We start from the raw sequence: 22,793 nt of genomic DNA, 5'->3' as shown, positions 1-22,793 counted from the left end.
AGGGTAAGTTGATTAGTATGTTTGAACTTCTCAGTGTACTATGTATATCAACTACTATAATTTTGACTGATAGATGATTGAGTAGTCAGTAAAAGCGAAATTGATTGTTTCATTTTTACAAGTTACTACAATAATGATGCTTCTTCCTAGCTAGCCCCAGCTGCACAGCAGTATTAATTGTAATTCCTTTTATTTTTTGTTCTCACTTTGATTGTTAATAGAAATACATACTTTCAACTAGTTAAGTTGGAGATTTTGTAAGTGCAGAGCTAGTCTGAATATAGTATACCAAAAAACAGATGAACCTGACACTGATAATCAATTGTGGTGTCACAAAAACAACTGTTAAGTGTGTGCCTTATTTTTCTGTCATATTTTGTTTTATATTGATTGCAGACGATTTTGTATTATGTATTCTTGTAATGATAATAATTTTAAAATACTAATACAAGTTCCCAGAAAGTGACTTCCTCTAACCTTGGGGTTTTAAAGCGATTAGTTCCTTAACAAGGTATCAGAACTCAGATTGACGGCAGCACGAAAGATTAGAAAGATGGGTTCTTTGACATGGTATCAGAGTTCAGATCAGCGATGACACTAAAGACAAATTAATGCCCCAAGATTGACGGCCGTGATCCACTCTTCGACCCATTCAAATGAGTGGGAGTGTTAGAATACTAATATAAGATATATCAAAATTATATATGCTCCGAAAATTGAAAAATTTTAGTATGGCATATAAAAGCCGATGGTGCATAAAAGTGAAAGTGCGAAGCATCAGATTAAAGAAAATGCAATTTCAACCACAGTCAACTGTTTAGCGAGGAGCATTAGAAATACAGTATGAATTGAGTGAATAATACTTATTGTCACTGAGATTAGGCAGTAGCTGGCCTGGTATTATGGTACATGCAGCTAATGTCTTACAAGTTACAAGTTACAAGCAAACACTTAACATGATTAATGTGATTTCCTTCCGGTAACAAACTTTCCTTAAAATTTTGCAGTTACATCTTAGTTACAATTTGGCTTCCTAGTCCCAGAACAAAATGCACTGGCTTTTCTACAAACAGATCTTCATTAAAGAGTGTATTTTAAATTGTTTAGAACCTAAGACTGTACTAAGTTCTGATTTTCTAGGTTATAAAGAATGTACTACTATCAGCTTACCAAACATCAAGAAAGTAAATGATAAGCTAAAAACCTAAAACTTTGTCTAGAGGATTCTTATGCAGCACTACAATTAGATAGCTAGAGTAGATATAAACTCGTATCCAGAACAAAAGATTGTCTGAAATATGATGACAATTTTGTATGTACTTTCTTATTCCTTCCTCATTTACTTCAAACTCCTAGTATGTACTCCTAAGCTCTATCCCCTGCTTTCTAGCTCATCTATAAATAAACACACTTTCATGATTCTTTTCTCCAGGTCTTTCAACAAAAAAACCTCATATAAGCACAAATCAAACAATATCCATATATCTATGTCTATAAAAACATAGTGTACACCCATATATAGTCAAATACAAGGATGGACTACTACATTTTATATGGAAACAGCAACATCAGCCCTAGTTACAACTATTGTGCTAACAACAATGAAATGCAACATTTGGAGAAGAAAAAGAAGAAGAGAAATGGGAAGAAGCAAAGTTGTGGTAGCAAAGAGGTGAAGTTATCGACGGATCCACAGAGCGTGGCTGCGAGAGAAAGGAGGCACAGAATCAGTGAAAGATTCAAGATTTTACAAAGCTTAGTACCCGGTGGATCAAAACTAGACACTGTCTCCATGTTGGAGAAGGCTATTGTCTATATCAAGTTTCTCAAAACTCAGTTATGGTGGCTCAGTCATCATAATACTCATCAATCTCATAACATCAGTTCCAACAACAATAATAACCACCATTTGATTATTGATGAGCAACCATCAGCCACTTGTTATGATCTTCCTTGCGATGATTGTGATCTGAAGCAAATTAGCACTCAAGATGATTGCAGTTGTTACGTTCCAAATGCTAATGGTTATGATCATGAAATGGGACAAATTGTAGGGTTTCAAGATTCTTGGTTCCAGATTGAAGGAGCTCAACAAGCTATGCATTTTGATAATGTACCACTGGGGTCTTGGTAAAAGAAATCATTGTATAACCCTTTAATTATCAACCACTTTTCCCCCTAAATAGTAGCTATCTGGGTATCATGTAAATTTAAGTTAGATTCCCTAGTCTACTTGCTAATGTTGTACTGTAGAATGCTATATATTTGATGCAAGTAAACCCATGTCCTGTAGACATATTTTATTCTAAAGTGTATTCTTCTTTTCCGTGATATTACATTTATAAGTAATTTGACTTAAAAAAAAAGAAAAGAAAAACAGTCGTATTAATGCTAAACTTGGTTCTAAATATAGAACGAAGTGATAAGCATGCAGATCAACAAGTGAAGAGACATCAATGATAAAAAGCTAGCATGCATTTTTGAAACATGGATACGAACAATTTGGCCCTATTTAGAGTTATTTGGTTTTAAGTTAAAACCATAGATTGGATTTCGAGTTCTATAACAACACTAAAAGTTTAGGTGTTATAAATTAGCAAAAGTTACATTATTTTAGCTGTGAATTGAAAATGTATTTAGATAAATCAAGAACTGCTGAACTCTGCAAGTGGTCTGAAGGCATGAAAATTATTATAAGTTGTTTCTACTATATACAATGAGCATGTCTGAAAAATTTAAAACAGAAATAACATTTTAACGAGATGTCCTGTTTGAAGAAGAGGAGTAGGGAGAGGAACTATAATTTACCAGTGTTGAGTAATGGCACATGCATTTTGGGTCATGAACGACGTTCTGCCTTAACATGTTTAGTTCTGAGCACCGCAAACAGTACCTTCCTCTAAACACTCCTGCAATCCCATTTTCGTGATTTGGGTAAACTGGATTTACGAGACCCTCTTCTGGAACTTCATAGCGATCACATGTTTTTCTGGAATTTTGGAGAAAATAATCTGTGAATTTGTCGATATATTCATCCAACCAATGTCCAGTTTGCAAAAACATAAGAGGCCCGAGAATAATGGCTGCTCCCAGTCCAAATCCTATACCAATAAAAATGACTGGCCAATCAAAAGACGAGTTTGAATCAACTGGATGTTCATTTGGTGCTAAGGATGGTCCGGAACATTTTCTTCTTAATGGACTTCCACATAATCCGTCATTTCCTTTGTAAGACCCTTCTTCGAAGGTTGAAAATTGAGATCCAACTGGAATATGTCCAGTGAGTTGATTATATGACAAGTTCAAAAAGGAAAGAAAGGTTAGACTTGTGAGCTCCTCGGGGATCCTTCCACTTAGATTGTTCACCGAAAAGTCTAAAGATTCAAGTTGCTTCAAATTTCCTAGTGATGCTGGAATAGAGCCTGTAAGAGCATTGTGTGATAAGTTGAGAAGGTAAAGATTTTTAAGTCTTCCAATTGTTTCTGGTATATTTCCTTCAAACTGGTTGCAAGAGATGTCAATGGAGTTGAAGATTGTTAAAATCTTGACAAGCTCCACGTCTAGCCCTTTGTATGTCACTGTCACAGTGTCCTGATAATAAAAGTTATTGAACTTCAATACCTTATAACGCAGGTGATCGATCTCTCCTTGTGAACTGTCTTTGTTTCCTAGCATCGCTTTCCAATTCAGAAATGAATTCGGAGGCACCTTACCTGTAAAGTTATTGGAAGCTATGTCAATGATTTGAAGGTTTGGCCAACTGTTCTTTGGATTTACACACCGTATGTCTCCATGAAAGTGGTTGAATCGCAGAACGAGAACTCTCAAAGTGGAAGAATTTTTTAGAAAACATGGAAACGTATCATTTATGTGGTTGTTCCCCATGTTCAAGACCTCCAAGTTAGTCCAGTTGGACAGAGATCTAGGAATACTTCCTTCTATATTGTTTGCATGCAGATCCAGAGTTTTCAAACCAGAATTTTCAAGAAATGAACCATTGATATGTCCACTAAGATTATTATTCCCAAGATTCAGTACAACAAGCGATTCTCCCTGCCCAAATAAGCATGATGGTGCCGGTCCACTTAATCTATTACTGGACAGATCAAGAACTTGAAGGTAAAGAGCTTCGCATATGGTGTCAGGGATGGATCCTGTCAACTTGTTGTTAGAAACGGAAAAGAAATAAGCCAAAGCAAGGTTTTTGGCAAAATCAGGAGAAATTGAAGAGCTGAAACTGTTTGCAGAATAATCCACATATGCAGCAGTTTTAGGCGGTACTGGAATTCTGCCAGTTAGTTTGTTAGAATGCAAGTCAAGGACGCTTAATTTAGCAATAGCAAAAGGTTCTTCAATGCTCACTAACTGGTTCTGAGATAAATTTAAATACATGAGAGTTCTATTCCCCAGATTCCATATCCAACTTGGTATTACCCCGCTAATCTGGTTGTCTGAAAGGTCTAATACATTTAATCTTGATTGGTTTTCTAGATTGGGGAAGGATTTTAGCTTGCACGAAGCCAATCTCAATGTGCTGAACTTGGGAAGCAGAGCCTCTTCTGAACTATTATGAAATGTTTTAATGAACAAATTATTGTAGGAAAGATCAAGATAGGTAAGGTTTTCAAGTCTCTGAACAGTTTTGAGCTGCAATGAGCCAGACAATCTGTTAGCAGACAGGGAGAGGATTTTCAACCATTTCAGTTCAAAAAAGGAATTCGGAATAGAACCACTCAAATTGTTGCCACTTAAATCAAGTGTGTCCAATTGGGACCATGTAGCATTGGTAAAATTGGGCAGTAAACCACTAAACTGATTTTGGGAAAGCGTAAACTTTTGCAAGGATTGGAGAGCGAATAAAGATGATGGAATCCCCCCGCTGAACACATTGAATCCCAGATCAACTGTTACCAGATTAAGATTTGCTTGAAAGTATCTGGAAGCTATTGTACCTGATAATCTGTTATTGGAAAGATCTAAATAGGTGAGATTCGTTGAATTCTTTAAAGATGGGATAGGACCACTTAAATTGTTGTATGAGAATTCTAACCGAACAAGTCTCTTGAGGTTGCTTATTGAATCAGGAATTCTGCCACTAAAATTGCAATTTGATATCTCAATCCTAGACAATGATGCCAGGTTACCAATAGACTGCGGTAACATACCTGAAAAATTTGTAAACCTGAGAACCAAGGTTTGCAATGATCCATTTTCGGGCAATTCTTCTGGCAAAGAACCTTGTAACCTTTTGTTGTCTGACAAATCTAGAACGTCTAGTGTCGGTATTTCTAGGATCCTTTTTGGAAACATTCCATTCAAATTGCAAGAACTGAGCTGCAAAACTTTTAAACTTGTTAAGTTTGCCAAAAATTCCGGAACTGTAGCATTGAGATTGTTCTGATCCAAACGTAAATGTGAAAGATGCCGAAGTCTTTCGATTGAAGGATCAATAGGGCCTGAAATATGACTATTTGACAAGCTCAGTACTCTCAAATTAGGCAGTGAAGATGAAATTACAAGAGACCAATTGTTTGCCTGAGTTGTCAGGTTCACACCATCCAAGTACAACTGAGTAAGCTCTTTGAGGTTTTGAACTATCACTTCTAAATTTGGATTCTCAACTTTTAATGAAGATTTTCCAGATACATAAACAGTAGACAGATCAAGAATATTTAATCTTGTCATTCGCGAAAGTCCTTCCGAAATTTGGCCAGAAAATCCACAATTTGACAAATTCAGATATGTCAGACTCGTGAGATTAAACAAACCTGATGGAATCTCTGTAGCATTGAAGTTGTTATTGGCCAAATTCAGTCTCTGAAGATACTGAAATTTGTATAGACTACTTGAACTATTGATTCCAGCATTGATTGACTCTCCATCCAGTTCCAAGCCAATAACATGACCAGAACTTATATTGCAAATTACACCTTCCCATTTGCAGCAATCTTCAGTGCTTTGCTTCCAAGTTACAAGCTTTCTTGACACCGATGCATCGAACGCTAAACCTTCCACTAGATGAAGCAACAATGATCTTTGATTGTCTAGACATTGGCCTGAAACTGAAGTTATGTCATAGACCAGCAAGATTTGGAAGAAGGGCATCAACAAAAGCAAATAACTGAATATATTTTTCATTGAACAGTACTAGAAATGTACTTGCTAGTGTGATTTCAATAAGTTTGATCATTTGGATACTGAAAAACTAAGGTATTTAAGGAAGATGAAAACTGAGTGGTCAGAATATTAAGTGTTACATGGGGCAGCCATATTTGGAGTGACCCTTATGTATTTATTGAATAGACAAATGCATATTTGACTGCTGTCTCTTTAAATAAATTCTCACTTCTGAAAGTTTTTCTCATACCATTAAATTTCTATGATTATGACCAAAAAGAGAAAGAAATTTGTATTTACTAGTTCAATGCAATTAAAGCTGTACCTGCCTAGAAGTTTAAGTTGTAAACTTGTTTGACAAGTTCTCATAAACTAGAGCGTCACAATCTTACATAAAGAAAGTTGATTTATATGATCTCAGAATTAGCAACTTGGCAAAGATTATTTAGCCTACTGCAGTAGTACAGGTTAAATTTAGAATCCAGCTGATTGCCGCTCTTTTGATGCATTTCATAGCATTGAGTTCATCAGAATCTGTCGTGCAATTGTGACATTTTCGTCATACATTTGTGTATAAAGTCTAGGGGTATACGCGGTTCGAATCGGATCGATTTTGGGGTAAAAGTCGAACCAAACCGCGAAGAGCGATTTTATAAAATCTTCATCCGCAACCGCAAATGCGGTTACAAATGCGTTTGCGGTTAACCGCATCAATTGCGGTTGCGAATTTGCGGTTAATGCGAGTTGGTTTCCGGTTCAACCGCAAAAAATAAAACTTGAAGAATTGTGACAAATTATTCTAAAAATTTAAGTTTACCGCGAACTTACCATATAATTTACAAACAATGTAAAATGTAAAACTAAGAAAATTAAATTTGTTACATCCAAAAATAAAAAATAAAAGGTGGCTTTGTAACTCTTGAAATTCATGAACTTGGGTTGTTGCTTGAAGCCTTGAACCCCTGTTGCTTTGCTCTAATATTTAATTTGCAAGTGCAATTTGATCACTAAGTTTCCTTGTAACTGAATCAGCACTCAACATTTCATCTGTAATGTTAAGACCTTTTAGAATCATGTCTTGCCTGTAAGAGTTCTGCAAAAGAAACGAGCTCAAGTATGAATATTTAATATCCGAAAGTTGTTCTGACTTATATGTATCACAATGAGTTTCTGCCTTTCTGGTGCCTAACTTAGCATAACAGATAATACACAGAACTTAGTTATCATAGGCTCTCTGATATCCAGCATGTTACTATATGCTCTAAATCCTTCCCCTTCCACAAACCGAAATGATAACTCATCACAAATTATCATTTTAGCCAAAGCCTTCCTACAATCTTCGTATTTGTAAACATGAGTTCTTAATAAACCAGTGCTGTTAACTCTCTCATTATTTTTAACTGTAAAATTCAGCACTGATTGTTTATCACGATTTAGTCTAAGGGGATATTTTTTGCACTGACTCTCCAAATGTGTTCTCATATTAATAGTTCCGTTTCTTTTCTGTTGACGAGCATACGAAACTCCACAATAATTACAAACATTTCGAGGATTTTTGGGATCCAAATTTTTGGTAAAATGATCCCAAACATATGACGATTTCTTATTTGTACGAGGAGTTGGCAGTGGCTTACCTTCATCAATGGTTTCTAATGGTGTATCACAATTAGCGTCCCCCGGTCCTGTTGGCAGTGATTCATCAATTTCCATAACACCTGATGTATCCGTTTCCATTGAACTACATAAAACAAAAGACAAATTAGACAAACATCATTGAATTAGACATATTCTATAATCTATAAGCATATTATATAACATACCCACACAAAGAAATTTAGTGAGGCGCAGTAAAAGATTGAGCAGTGAGACACAGAAACGCAGAGGAAGCTTGAGAATTAAAGTTGGGATAGGGTTTGAGAATTGGGGAGGGGGGTACTGGACTTCTAAATGGGTTACGAGTAGTTGGGCTTGAGTAATGGGCTAGGTTGGAGTAGAATTGAGAATTGACTAATATTCGTTATTATAACTTTTTTTTAGAAAAAACAATACATCTACTTATATAGTATTATATATATTTTTGAAAATATATTTTATTATAAATATATGTCGCGGTTTGCGGTTGCGGTTGCGATTTTGCAATTTTTAAAAATATGAAACCGCATCCAAACCGCGAATAAGCGGTTTTTAAAATTTAAATCTGCAACCAACCCGCGTTTTGCGATTATCCGCAAAATGCGGTCCGGTTACAAGCGGTTAAGCGGTTGCGAGCGGTTGAGCGATTATCTGTACACCCCTAGTATAAACTACAATTTTTTCCTGTTATCATTTTAATCCCATACACGGTCAGGTTCAAGGCAACTGTGACATTTTTAGTCTTTTTTGTGTATAATCGTACAATATCTTTTTACAATAATGTACGAATAAATAATTTTTTTCTTAAAATATATGTAATTTTTGCTTATTATTTGATTGAACTGATGAGCTAGTAAAATTATATCAAGTACCATATGGTTACATTTAGGTGATGTCGCTTTAGTTTGGCTGCAAATCGATTTGAAACAAAATGCTTCCTTGATACGGATTTGCCAATGGTGGTGGTTATATTCTGTTGATTAAAAACATTTAATATACTTAAAATGAAGGGAAATTAATTGTAATTTGACAAGGTTATCCAGTATACTATAAATTGGAGAATAACTTGTAAGCATCCATCTCCTTCAACACGTAGTTGAACAAAAATCAAACATCGGGCAGACTTGTTTTATAGCATATATCAATCCGGTGTTAGATATTTTAGTGTAATTGGATTAATTAGTTGATTAATGTGATTGTAATATTTCATCAAACAAGCCGGGAGAGTGCGGAGTGCATGCTTGTTTGAGTTTATTATGATTTTCAGTATTGACGGGGTTGGTGTTAATATGAAAGACATGTCTTTTAGACACAACCGTATACCTCAAAGGACGTGTCTTAGGACATGTCTTTTGGACATGTATGGATGTGTCTTAGGACATGTCTTTTGGACATGTATGGACGTGTCTTAGGACATGTATTTTGGACGCCTATATAATACTTGCAACATATTTGGTCATATAGATAGAAAAAAAACAAAAGGTTGGTTGTTGAATTCACACAAAATACATCATTCTCTATTCTTATATTCTGATTTTATCCGGTTGAAAAGTTTGGATAACCACCAAATTGTTTCAATCTGAAATTGTTTGTCAAGACTTCAGAATAATCAAAGTTATCCTCCAATTTTCTACAACAAAGATTGAAACAAATTTGTTTTCTGAAGATGGCGAACAACGAATCTGTAAAAGACATGACTAGTAAGTTTGCAAAACTAGACAAGTTTGAGGGACATGACTTTAGAAGATGGCAAAAGAAGATGCATTTCTTGTTAACCACATTAAAAGTTGTGTACGTTTTGAGTACTCCAATGCCAGAAATGATTGAGGAGGAAACTGTAGAACAGACTTGAAGACGCTGCAAATGGGAGAATGATGACTACATCTGTCGGGGTCACATCTTGAACGGTATGTCTGATTCTCTTTTTGATATATACCAAAATGTTGAGTCTGCAAAAGAATTGTGGGATTCCCTTGAATCCAAGTACATGGCTGAAGATGCTTCTAGAAAAAAGTTTCTGGTTAGTAATTTTATTAACTATAAAATGGTTGATACTAGACCGGTCATGGAACAGTATAATGAACTGTTAAGGATTTTGGGACAGTTTGTTCAACACGACATGAAAATGGATGAATCCATTTTGGTTTCTAGTGTTATAGACAAACTGCTACCCTCGTGGAAAGATTTCAAACACACCCTGAAACATAATAAGGAAGAGATGACTTTGGTTGAACTTGGAAGTCACTTCAGAATTGAAGAGGCTTTACGGGCTCAAGAAATTGAGAATAATCCTAAGGGAAAAAATCAAGTCGGTAACTCTTTTGTAAATATAGTTGAAGATGGTGGATCTTCTAAGAATTCTAACAAAGACAATGGTAAGAAGAGGAAGATTAAAGGAAATAACAATACCTCTTCCAACAAGAAACCAAAATTGGCATGTTGGAAGTGTGGCAAACCTGGTCATTTCAAGAAGGATTGTCGGGTTGGCAAAGGCAAGCATAACGCTGGTCCAAGTGGATCTAAGGATCCAGAAAAACAACAAGGTCAGATTTTAGTACAAAATTATAATTCTGGGCATAATTATGTGTCATTAATATCTGAGACATTTTATGTGCAGGATGATAATGTTGCATGGTGGATTGATTCTGGAGCAACAAGTCATGTGTGTAAAGATCTTCGTTGGTTTGAAGATTTTCAACCAATCGAAGATGGATCTATGTTAAAGATGGGAAATGTTGCAACTGAACCAATCAAAGGACTAGGAAATGTAAAGCTTATTTTTACTTCTGGAAAATATGTATTATTAAATAATGTGTTGTATGTTCCTGGAATTCGAAAGAATCTCTTGTCTGGTGTTGTATTGAATAATTGTAGTTACAAACAAGTGTATGAAAGTGACAAGTATATCTTGTCAAAGCATGGTACTTTTGTTGGCTTTGGTTATTTATGTAATGGCATGTTTATGTTGAATGTTAATGTCTCATTTGATGATTAATCTGCTTGTATGGCTTCTAATAGTGCTACCAATAATTCGAATAAATCTAAATTGTGGCATGCTAGACTGGGACATGTACATTATAAAAGAATAAAGGATATGTCTAAAATGAGTCTCATACCTGCTATTGATATAAACAATGAGAAATGTAAAACATGTATGTTAACTAAGATAACCAGAAAGCCTTTCAAGGACGTAAACAGAATATCTTAAGTGTTGGAACTGAAACATAGCGATTTATGTGATTTTCATGCTACACCTTCGTTGGGAAATAAAAAATATGTCATTACATTTATTGACGATGCATCTAGATATTTCTATGTTTATTTGTTGAATACTAAGGATGAAACTCTTGATAAATTTAAAATCTATAAGAAGAAGTAGAGCTACATAAAAGTACTATGATTAAAAATCAGCGTACTGATAGAGGAGGTGAGTATTATGATCCAGTATACTTTCAATCTACTGGTATAATACATCAAACCACTGCTCCTTATACACCACAACAAAATGGTGTGGCAGAAAGGAAGAATAGGACTTTGAAAGAGATGGTTAATTCCATGTTATCCTATTCGGGTTTGAATGAAGGTTTTTGGGGTGAGGCTATGTTAACAGCCTGTTATTTGTTAAATAAGATTCCTACTAAGAGGATAAATTTACCCCTTATGAACTTTGGTATAAAGAGCCACCAAAATTGAGTTTTCTGAGAGTTTGGGGATGTAGAGCAGTTGTAAGGCTCACTGAACCCAAAAGGAGAAACTTGGGTGAAAGAGGTTTATATTGTATTTTTTTGGGGTATGCTGAGTATTCCATTGCATATAGGTTATATGTATTAGAATCTAATGATTATGTATCTGTGAATACGATTATCGAGTCAAGAGATGCTGACTTTGATGAAAATAGATTTACATCAATACCTAGACCAAGAGACATGATTCAGAATTCTTTCAGTAGGAACTCGGTTCAAACTGAAGATGTTCATGGACCTTCTGAACCAAGGAGAAGCTTTAGAGCTAGAAAAAACAAATCATTTGGACATGATTTTCAACTTTATTTGGTTGAAGGTTCAAGAGATGAGGTTGAGATTGAGTCTGAGTACCAATATTGTTTTATTATTGAGGAGGATCCAAAAATATTTAATGAAGCAATGACATCAAGGGATGTTGCATTCTGGAAAGAAGCTATTCAGGATGAGATGGATTCTATCATGAATAATAACACATGGGAATTGAGTGATCTACCTCCTGGCTGTAAAGCATTAGGAAACAGATGGATCTTCAAAAGAAAAATGAAAGTGGACGGTACCATAGACAAATTTAAAGCCAGATTGGTTATACAAGGCTTTAGGCAAAAAGAAGGGATTGATTACTTTGATACTTATGCTCCTGTTCCTAGGATTTCTACTATTAGGTTGTTGATAGCACTTGCATCTATACACAACCTTGTAATTCATCAGATGGATGTAAAAACTGCATTCTTGAATGGTGATTTAGATGAGGAGATTTATATGAAACAACCGGAAGGGTTTGTTATGCCTGGCAGTGAGCACAAGGTGTGTAAGTTGAAGAAATCTTTGTATGGTCTTAAACAAGCACCAAAAGATTGGCATCAAAAATTTGATAGTGTGGTTTTGTCTAATGGTTTTCTTCTTAACCAAGCAGACAAATGTGTATATAACAAGTTTGATGCTTCTGGTAAAGGAGTTATAATTTGCTTATACGTAGATGATATGTTGATTTTTGGTACTGACCAAAATCAAGTGGATAAAACCAAGAAATTTTTGTCATCTAATTTTGACATGAAAGACTTGGGAGAGGCTGAGGTGATTCTTGGTATAAAGATCAAGCGTACGAAAAATAGTATTTCAATTTCTCAATCTCATTATATTGAGAAGATTCTGAAAAGATTTAACTTTAATAATTGTTCTCCAGTTAGCACTCCTATTGATCCTAGTCTTAAGCTAGTATCTAGTAAAGGAGTTGTAGTATCTCAACTTGAATTCTCAAGAGCGATTGGTAGCCTCATGTATGCTATGATAAGCACTAGGCCAGATATAGCCTATGTTGTTGGTAAGCTTAGTAGGTTTACTAGCAAACCAAGTTCACATCATTGGCAAGCTTTAAGCCGAGTGTTCAAGTACTTAAAAGGAACTATGGATTATGGTTTGACTTATACCGGATTTCCTTCGGTTCTTGAAGGTCATTCATATGCAAGTTGGATTTGTGATAAAGAAGATCATTCTTCCATGAGTGGTTGGGTATTCCTTCTTGGGGGAGGTGTTATTTCTTGGGCATCAAAAAAATAGAGTTGCATTAATAACTCAACAATGGAATATGAGTTTGTAGAATTATCAGCTACTGGTAAAGAAGCTGAATGGCTAAGAAATCTGATTTATGAAATTCCATTGTGGCCTAAACCGATATCTCCCATATCTATCAGATGTGATAGTGAGTCTGCCTTGGCTAATGCTTATAGAGAAGTGTACAAAGGCAAGTCTAGACACTTAGGTGTTAGACACAACATGATTCGAGAGCTTATCATGCATGGTGTTATATCAGTGGAGTTTATAAGAACTCAACATAATTTAGCCGATCATTTGACCAAAGGGTTGAGAAGAGATCTTGTGTACAAATCGGCTGTAGGGGTGGGATTAAAGTCCATCTAAAATTTCTCATGTTGAGATACACAATTCCCATCTAATATGACATTAGATGTTGAATTCAATGCGGAAAGCTTAACATCTAGAGATTGGAACACATTAATAGTATCATCCCAAGGTATGTGTTCAGACCTGCAAGTTGAGGAGGTTGAAGTTTATCTTCTTAATAGTTCTTTTGAAAAATTGCATATGTAGGTGCAAGAATAAAAGAGCTACCTATGTGAGCATGAAGTTTAGCCACTTCAAGAAGTTAAGACTTGACTTTATTATGCTTATGAAAGATTAGGACACAAGGCTAGTAAAAGATAGTGTCAAGTGAGAACATTTGAGAATGTAAATTTATGTGTATATTGTCTTCATGTATTCATTATGAATAACAGAGGTTCAATCAGTTGTGATACCTTGATATTCGAATATCTGGGATGTGTAATATACTAATATGAAATTCAATTGTCATGATATTTCATTTATGCATAAATTTATTGTTTGTTGTGATTTTTTTAGTTAATCATGGATTACGCTAAAATGGGGGAGGATTGTTAGATATTTTAGTGTAATTGGATTAACTAGTTGACCAATGTGATTGTAATATTTCATCAAACAAGTCGGGAGAGTGCGGAGTGCATGCTTGTTTGAGTTTATTATAATTTTCGGTATTGGCGAGGGTTGGTGTTAATGTGAAAAGACATATCTTTTGGACACAACCGCATACCCCAAATGACGTGTCTTAGGACATGTCTTTTGGACATGTATGGATGTGTCTTAGGACATGTCTTTTGGACATGTATGGATGTGTCTTAGGACATGCCTTTTGGACATATATGGATGTGTCTTAGGACATGTCTTTTGAACATGTATGGACGTGTCTTAGGACATGTCTTTTGGACGCCTATATAATAATTGCAACATATTTGGTCATATAGATAGAAAAAAAACAAAAGGTTGGTTGTTGAATTCACACAAAATACATCATTCTCTGTTCTTATATTTTGATTTTATCCGGTTGAAAAGTTTGGATAACCACCAAATTATTTCAATCTGAAATTGTTTGTCAAGACTTCAAAATAATCCAAGTTATCCTCCAATTTTCTACAACATCCGGATTATAGAACTTGAAGATGCTAACTTGTGGTTTCTGGGCAGGAAAATAGTGTTGTGCCCAAAATTTGGCATGGGATTAATGCGGGTCAAATGCGGGATAATTAAAATCAAAATCGGTATTGCGTTGCAAAGGAGGGAATCTAGACGCATCCATGATGTCTAGGACGCGTCCACTATGGTGAGAATGCTTACTAAAGTGATCCCTTTGGCAAAGCAGATCGAAGATGCGTCCATGCAGGTAGGACGCGCCCACTTGATGTGGAAATATTTATCAAGCATAATTTCGTGGTAAGGAGGTTTTGGAAGCACTTATCTGGTGTAGAACGTGTCTAGGGTGGTAAGGCGCGCCTACCGTGATGGAGGTGTCTAACAATTATGGTCTTTTAGCATTGAAGGTTGGATTATGCGTCCAGAGGCTCAAGACGCGTCCTGTCTCCATGGAATCTTGTGAGAGGTAGTTGTTGGAGAAACAATGTAGGTTTCATGAAGGTCAAGACGCACCCAATGACTTAGGACGCGTCCTTGTGTGGTAACTGCATTCTCAGGGGTTAGCTCAGGATAAAGCATGCATGGAAAGGAGCAATGGATGGTTATTTTTACTAATGTATTTGTTGCAGGTACTCTTTGAAGAACTCCCTCCTTGAGACGGTCAAGGAGGGGGATGTCCGTGAAAAGCATGAAGGCCTCCAGGAGTATGCCTGATGATTGAAGGCCTCCTCCTGTATTCAACTGGTGTCCTCGTTGGGGATGTGGGGTTAACTTTGGTGTGTGCTTTGGGAACTCTGTTCTTGTATTCAATGGGTGTCCTCGTTGGAGAACTTTGGAGTCATCCTGCACTTTGCACCCAAGAGCTTGGGATCACCTGTCCTGCTATCTGGTGGGTTATCCTCATCCGGGGGACAGGGACGCGTCCGACATTTGGGGTGAACCATGGATATACCTGCATCCGTAAATCAAGGGAGATAGCTGTAGCGGAGTGTTATCCTTGCGTAGGGAGATGCATTATCCGTGAAGTCCTACGATTGTGGACGAGCCTTGGGCCTTCACGGTTGGGCCTCATAGTTGGACATTCCTAAAGCTAGCGGAAGATGGATTCTGGATGGGCTTCTATTGGGCCTAGGAATAAGAAGTCTAAGCCCATTAGATTTCTTGTTCCCCAAGAACTACGTCAGGCTTGATCCCTATATAAAGGGTACGTAGGCACATTGAGAGGGGTAAGAATTTGAGAGCTGATAAGGGAGCCACCACTTACTCTGATCAATCTCAGCCTAAAACAACCATAAACCACCACACACTGCTTGATTTTCCGGCGAAGAACCACCGTCATAGATCTTAATTCCGGTGAGAAACCTCAATCTTTGTTGTTACCAGATTCCTCCGTCAACAAATTGGCGCTAGAAGGAGGGCTGCTAATTAAGATCGTAATCTTGGGAGGAAAAGATGTCTTACAATCATGATAGAAGTTCTTATGATAGAAGTAATAGCATATCTGAAGGAGAAGGTGAGGGAGGCTATACTCTCCATGAACCCTACGTGCCTATAAACATGGAAGATCCCTCGAGAGCTCCAGATGTGGGAGGAATGCCCCCAGTTCTCATCAACAACGCTGATATCTTAGAGCAGTTATACCGCATGGGGGATACGCTTAACAACTTTTAGTCAAGTCTGAACACGGTGGAGCGTCGCAGGACGAGGAGGGGTCATCATTTTCCCCGTCGTGGCCACGCTGTAGGAAAAGCACCCGTGGTTGAGGGGAATACCCAGGCCAACGGAGGAAACCCGCGAATCACTCCGCGGCGCTTGGAATATTCTGATGATGTAGAATCTATTGTGGAGCTTGTCGATGAGGTCACAGACGGTAAAGCGAGGTCTCGTCCCGGCAGTCAGGATGTACCGCACCCACATAGGTCTGGGCGTACGATGGATGAGCGTCGTCGTGCGGAAGACATTCAGAACCCAGATGAGGAAAGAAAAGATTTTTTGACCTTGAAAAGAAGGCTTGGTATAAAGTTGGGAGACGACGATTTGAGAATGTTGCTGGTGGAATGGCAGAAAGAAAGAAATGCTGGAGAGACGAGGCCCCGTGATACAACGCGTGTGCCCCCTACATACCCAAGGGATGATGGGGTGCGGCACCGCGAGCACGAGCGTAACCCTCCGCGAGGAAGGTTTGGAAATTATGGTCGAGGCTATCAGGGGAATGGACGAGGAAGGATCGGATTCCATCATGGAAGTGCGTCATACAATGGAAGAAGAGATGGCGCGCCCTCTATTGAAGAACCCCTCGTTGTTGTTTCCTGTAGCTTCCCACAGTGCTACATGCAATGGAGCCAGGACGCGTCCTCATGACCGGGACGACATGCAAGGTCAAGAAAGGGTACAAAACAATGATGAGATACAACGATGCAGTCAGGAGGAACTCCATGCACAAGGGAATGCTCAAAATTAAGATGAAGAGATACCACAGCCGTAGCTTCGGGGCGAGGGGCGGCAAGATCCACCGGTACACCTGGGGGGGGGGGATCAAGGGGAACAACCCAACGTTCAAACCATTCCTGGGGTAGGGACGTTCAACGTGAATGATCTTAAAAGGTTACTCAGCCATCTTGATGGAGGTAGGGTGACAGCGACTGCGCAAGCTCCATCCCCTTTTGCTGTTATTGTGAGGGAAGCGCAATTACCTATAGGATACAGGAACACAACCAATGACTTGCGTTTTCATGGGAACTCCGACTCCGTGGAATTTTTGGGGCGTTTCAATATTGAGATGGATGTATATCAAGTACCTGACTTGGCACGATGTCGACTCCTGGCGGCCACCTTCAGGGAAGGTGCTCAGCAATGGTTCCAGAAACTTGGTCCAGGGATGATCATATCTTGGGAACAGATGAAAACCTTATTTTTAACTCAGTTCCAGGCCGCGGTGAAGTATACGCCACCGGTTACCACGCTGGCCAATGTGAAACAGAAAGAAGGGGAAAGCTTGACCTCATACTTTAAAAGGTTCAATGCAGAGTCTACTTTGGTGAGGGGCGCAACTGATGAGACGCTGAAAATACTTCTTATAGCTGGTCTGCGCGTGGGAACAGATTTCTGGAAACACCTGCAGGGAAAGGACCCTGTGTCATTAGCTGATATACTTGCGCATGCGGAATCATTCAAAGCAATTGAGGAATCGCTTACAAAGACCAAAAAGAATGATAATACCCACAACTCCAAGGGACGAGCCAAAAGAAGAGACAGGTCTGCAAGTCCAGACTATCGTCGGAATGACCGAAGCCCCCAATAGGGTGAACGCTATAAACGTGCGGAGAGATTGGAGTCCACCATCGAACTATGAAAAGAGGGTGAACAATTACACTCTGCTGGCAGCATCTATTGATCAAAACTTTGAGGTGAATAAGGACAGAGGAATCTTTAAGAAACCAGATCATTTGATATGGAAGAGTAGAGACAAGAAGAAGTATTGTGATTACCATGAGTCCACTGGTCATGACACCCACGAGTGTCGTCACCTGAAAGATGAAATTGAAGAATTGATCAAGGCTGGATACCTGGGAGAATGGATTGACAAGGTAAAATGACGCAGGGGAAGTGATGACAAAGGTAAAGATGAAAGACAACCCCCGCGGGCGGAAGACGTTGAAAAGGCAGCGAAAGTCAAGTTCCAAAGAGCTGGTAGTATCAGGTCAATTTTTGGAGGACACCCCTTTGTTGGTGATAGTAATCGGGCGTTGGAAAGAAATGCAAGAGAGGCACGATACCCACCACTCACCAACATCCATAGCTTGGAAGATAGGCCTCCAAAAATATTTAAAGGGGACCCGGCTGACATTACATTCAGGGAAAGAGAGTCAAGATGGGTGCATCACCCTCATAACGATGCTTTGGTAATAACTATGCTTATTGGGTCAATGAGCGTGCATCGAGACTTCTTGGACAATGGGAGCTTTGCTAATATCCTATATTACAGCACGTAAAAAAAATTGGGTTTCCCAGATAGCGACATGAATTTTGAAGATGCACATGTCTACGACTTTACTGGAGTGGCGGTGAGAGTTATGGGTTCAGTTAGGCTTCCTGTCACACTTGGGGAAGGAGCTCTGTCTGTCACTCAAATGATAGACTTTAAAGTACTGGATCAGGACTCTGCGCACAATGTGTTAGTGGGCAGACCGTGGTTGTGAACATTCAGGGTGATAACCTCGATACATCATTTGATGATAAAGTTCCCAACGCCTAACGGAGTAGGAAGTCTGAGAGGGTCACAGTATGAATCACGCGATTGCTATCACAAGGCTGTTAAAGAATTTTGCAGGAGAAGATATGAGGGAAAAGGTCTTCCATTTGAGGGTGCAGAGGACATTCAGACAAAACCAAGTGGAGAGGTTCGTGCCTATTATTGTGTGGAAGGTCCAGAGGAAGAAGAAACACATGCTACCGAGGCCCCTGTTTTGACGTGGGGGAATGTTTCGAGGATCTGTAGTGTGGAAGAAGTTGTGGTGAACCATATAGAATGGATCATGCAAAAGGAGATTAACGAAGAAACATTGGAAGGAAGAAGTGAGATTTTACAAAGTCTCGGAAATAGTCTCAAGGTGGATGCTCCTAAAAAAGAGGACGTGCCCTTGAAGAGTGAAAACGGAATTGAGGTTGATGCTCCTCAAAACGAGGACGTGCCCTCCACACCTGCATTGCACAAAGCCATGCCTTGTCCTGAGGTAGACGCTCCCACACATAGGGTCGCGCCCCCAGATACAAGAATGGAGGCCGAGGACCCCCGAGACTTTGATTTTGACCTGGATCCCAGGATCCCTATGCCTGCCGAGAAAACGGGGTCGGCCAAAGACACAATATCTGTTCCGGTCGACAAGGATGACCCAAGCAAGGTTTTGAAGGTGGGATCTCAGCTAAGTGACGAAATGAGGGAAAGACTTACCCGTTTTTTGATTACAAATCTCGATGTCTTCACATGGAGTCATTCAGATATGGTGGGAATCGACCCAGGGGTAATGTGTCGTCGATTGAACATCTTCCCTAATTGCATGGGCATACGACAAAAGCGTCGCCCGGTAAGCGGGGAAAGGGCGATAACATTAAAAGAAGAGGTAGACCGACTGTTGGAATTGGGGTTGATCAAAGAATCCTTCTACCCCGAGTGGCTCGCAAATCCAGTGCTTGTGAAAAAGCCAAACGGGAAGGGGAGGACGTGTGTAGATTTCACAGATCTCAATAAGGCTTGCCCAAAGGATAGTTTTCCGCTCCCACGAATTGATCAGCTGGTTGATGTGACGGCAGGTCATGCCTTGCTAAGTTTTATGGATGCATACTCTGGTTACAATCAAATCCCTATGTACGGCCCCGATCAAGAACATACATCCTTCATCACTGGTAGAGGGTTATATTGCTACATAGGGATGCCATTTGGATTGATCAATGTTGGCGCGACCTACCAGCGGCTGGTGAACATGATGTTCAAAAACCAGATTGGGAGAACCATGGAGGTATATGTGGACGATATGTTGGTAAAAGCCAAGGAGGCAGATGACCATATCAAGCATTTGATGGAAATATTTAACATTCTGAGGAGGTTTCGCATGAGGTTGAATCCACAAAAGTGCGTATTCGGCGTGGAGTCGGGCAAGTTTCTCGGGTTCATCATCAACCATAGGGGAATTGAGGCCAACCCCGCAAAGATCAAGGCACTGCTGGATATGAAATCACCCAACAATGTGAAACAAGTGCAAAGTTTAACTGGGAGGATTGTCGCGCTGAATCGATTTGTTTCCAAATCGTCTGACAGATGTAAGGAATTCTTTAAGGCAATTAAGTTGGCAGGGAAATACTTCGTATGGACACTAGAATGTGAGGAGGCTTTTCGGAGAATCAAGGAACAACTGGGAAATCCTTCCATGTTGTCAAAACCGTTAGATGGAGAATCTCTAATACTATACCTTGCAGTTTCTGAGTATTCAATCAGCGTTATGCTGGTAAGACAAGAGGACGGGCAACAGTCACCAGTGTATTATGTGAGCAAGCGATTACACGATGCTGAGACTCGCTACACAAGCATGGAGAAGCTGGTTTATGCTTTGATCCTTGCATCAAGGAAGTTACAGCCATGCTTCCAGGCCCATAGAATTGAAGTCCGTACAGAATATCCGCTATGGCAAGTCCTTCACAAGCCAGAATCATCGGGGAGCATATTGAAATGGGCTGTGGAATTGGGAAAGTTTGACTTGGAATACATGCCCCGTACGAAAATTAAAGGACAAGCTTTAGCCGATTTCTTGTTGGAATTTGATTCTGCTATTGAGGGTAAGGCTTTGGTAGTTCTCCAGCCCCCTCATAATAAGGAATATTTAGAAGAAGTCCCACATCCTTGGTGGATCTTGCATGTAGATGGGGCAGTTAATAATGAAGGAGCAGGCGCAGACATAGTACTCGTATCTCTGGAAGGCCATCACTTGATGAGTGCAATTCACTTCAAATTTTATGTAACAAATAATGATGCGGAGTATGAAGCATTGATTAATGGCTTAAAGGTCGCTTTGGAAATGGGAGTGCGAAACCTAATCGCAAGGAGTGACTCGGAGCTGGTGGTAAATCAGGTGAATGGGGGGTTTCAAGCTCGAGGACCGCGGACAAAATTGTACTTGAGATGCACGCAGCACCTGATTGAAAAGTTCAGAGAAGTTAGGCTAGAATGTGTACCGCGGGAGAAGAACAACAACGCAGATGCTTTGGCAAAAATGGGGTCACAACAGGAGGCTGTGTTGTTAGGATCTATACCTTTAAAAATCCAGGAGATCCATAGTATCCCGGAGGTAGAGGCGATGCAAATAGAAGAGGCTCCCAAGGAAACATGGATGTTACGACCGGCATTTTGTGTAATATTATTTGCAAACTCTGTATAATATTAGAGTCGATTATAAATATATTTATTGATTGTACATATGTGTGAATGGAATTTGCTGCATTATAAATTGTTTTATTTAAAATATGAATTTTTCAAAGCGAGAGTTTTATTAATTGCTGTTATTCTTTATTTATAGAGAATATTCTTTACCTTGGGAAAATTATCTTTTAAAATTATTTCATCCACAAATCACAAAAGTGATCTCATAAAATTTCTAAAAATCCAAGTTATTTTATGGTACAACTTTTATAATTTTCGAAATTTTATTTTATTTTATAAAAGTAAATCTTTGAAAATAGTTGTTTAGTAATTAACAATTTACATGGATACCCATGCATGCAAATACCCACCCATTCAACTTAAAGGGCTAAAAAGACAATTCCAACCCCACTAACTCTCATTTTGCTAGCCAAATTACTTCTTTGTCCTTGCATGCAAAATGACCCAATCTTGCTAGAGGGTTACTTTTGTCAATTACCAACTTCACTCACATTTAGTCAAATGAAAACCATAAAACAAGCACAAGTTGTCATGATCATTTCATTTTTCACTCCACACTCCACCCTCACCTCACTCTCTCCACCCTCTCTTCTCTTCCCTCTCGGATAAACCCCTTCCCCCATCCCCTTCAATTTTTCTTCAACAAATCCTTGCCATTCTAGTGTAATTTCACTACTCATTAATATAAAATAAACTTTCCAAGAAGTTCCATGCTTAGGAGATGAAGTTTAATGCTTGCATGTCTTGTTTTTATGTGATCTCCAAGGAGAAACTCTTAATTCATGTGGATTAAAGAGTTCTCCATGAGATATAATTTTTATGTGCATAAACTAAGTGTTTCCTTGATTAAAACTCCTTTAAAACACTTGCATACTACTGATATCTAGTTGTAATGCCATGTTTTACTTTTCATGTTAGAGATAGGGCATTATTTTTAAGAATGATCAAGCTATATATGCTCTCTTTTTCGAAAATATACATGCATGTTTCGTTTGTGATTAAATTCGACCTATATGGGCTAAAAACAAATTTTTTCCTTGATATCATGCTTGATCTTAGTTGTTAAAAGATAGTGTGCATGATCCCTTGAAATAATTTAGTATTGTAAGTCGAATTTATGAGCTAATAATCCCATTGTTTAGTCGAACTTGTTTTTGTGATCATTGTGAGTTGCATGTTAAGTTTAGTTTGCATGTTGGTGCTATAGGGCATGAATGATCTCCATTCTTGGTTGAGGCCTTAGTTTAGAGTCTTATAGAAGTAAATTTGCCTTGGTTGAGATTTAATTCGTGGTTTTGAAGTGGGAGTTAAGGTGGAAAGGCTAGGATAGAATCCTGAAATTTTTCCAGATTTGCATGTGAGTTGTGTGT

The 22,793-nt window shown here is 38.5% G+C and overlaps 1 protein-coding gene and 1 long non-coding RNA gene across 2 annotated transcripts; both read right to left on the bottom strand.

The window, feature by feature from the left end:
* Positions 1 to 1,539: 1,539 nt before the first annotated feature.
* LOC141692653 (receptor-like protein 39) lies at positions 1,540 to 6,302 on the bottom strand. The gene is made up of 2 exons (XM_074497563.1): positions 2,809 to 6,302; positions 1,540 to 1,969 (listed from the first exon to the last, which is right to left on the bottom strand). Exons 1-2 carry the CDS (start codon positions 6,136 to 6,138, stop codon positions 1,931 to 1,933), a joined length of 3,369 nt encoding a protein of 1,122 aa, XP_074353664.1. The 5' UTR covers positions 6,139 to 6,302; the 3' UTR covers positions 1,540 to 1,930.
* Positions 6,303 to 7,014: 712 nt separating this feature from the next.
* LOC141692440 (uncharacterized) lies at positions 7,015 to 8,084 on the bottom strand. Its single transcript, XR_012562817.1, has 3 exons — positions 7,938 to 8,084; positions 7,752 to 7,855; positions 7,015 to 7,210 (listed from the first exon to the last, which is right to left on the bottom strand). It is a non-coding gene; the product is annotated as an uncharacterized LOC141692440 (long non-coding RNA).
* Between the last annotated feature and the right edge of the window lie 14,709 nt (positions 8,085 to 22,793).

Source organism: Apium graveolens, chromosome 10 (genome assembly GCF_009905375.1).
Source record: "Apium graveolens cultivar Ventura chromosome 10, ASM990537v1, whole genome shotgun sequence".
Lineage (NCBI taxonomy): Eukaryota > Viridiplantae > Streptophyta > Magnoliopsida > Apiales > Apiaceae > Apium > Apium graveolens.
The sequence above is the reverse complement of the archived record's forward strand: the minus strand, read 5'-3'. Positions and strand labels throughout refer to the sequence as shown.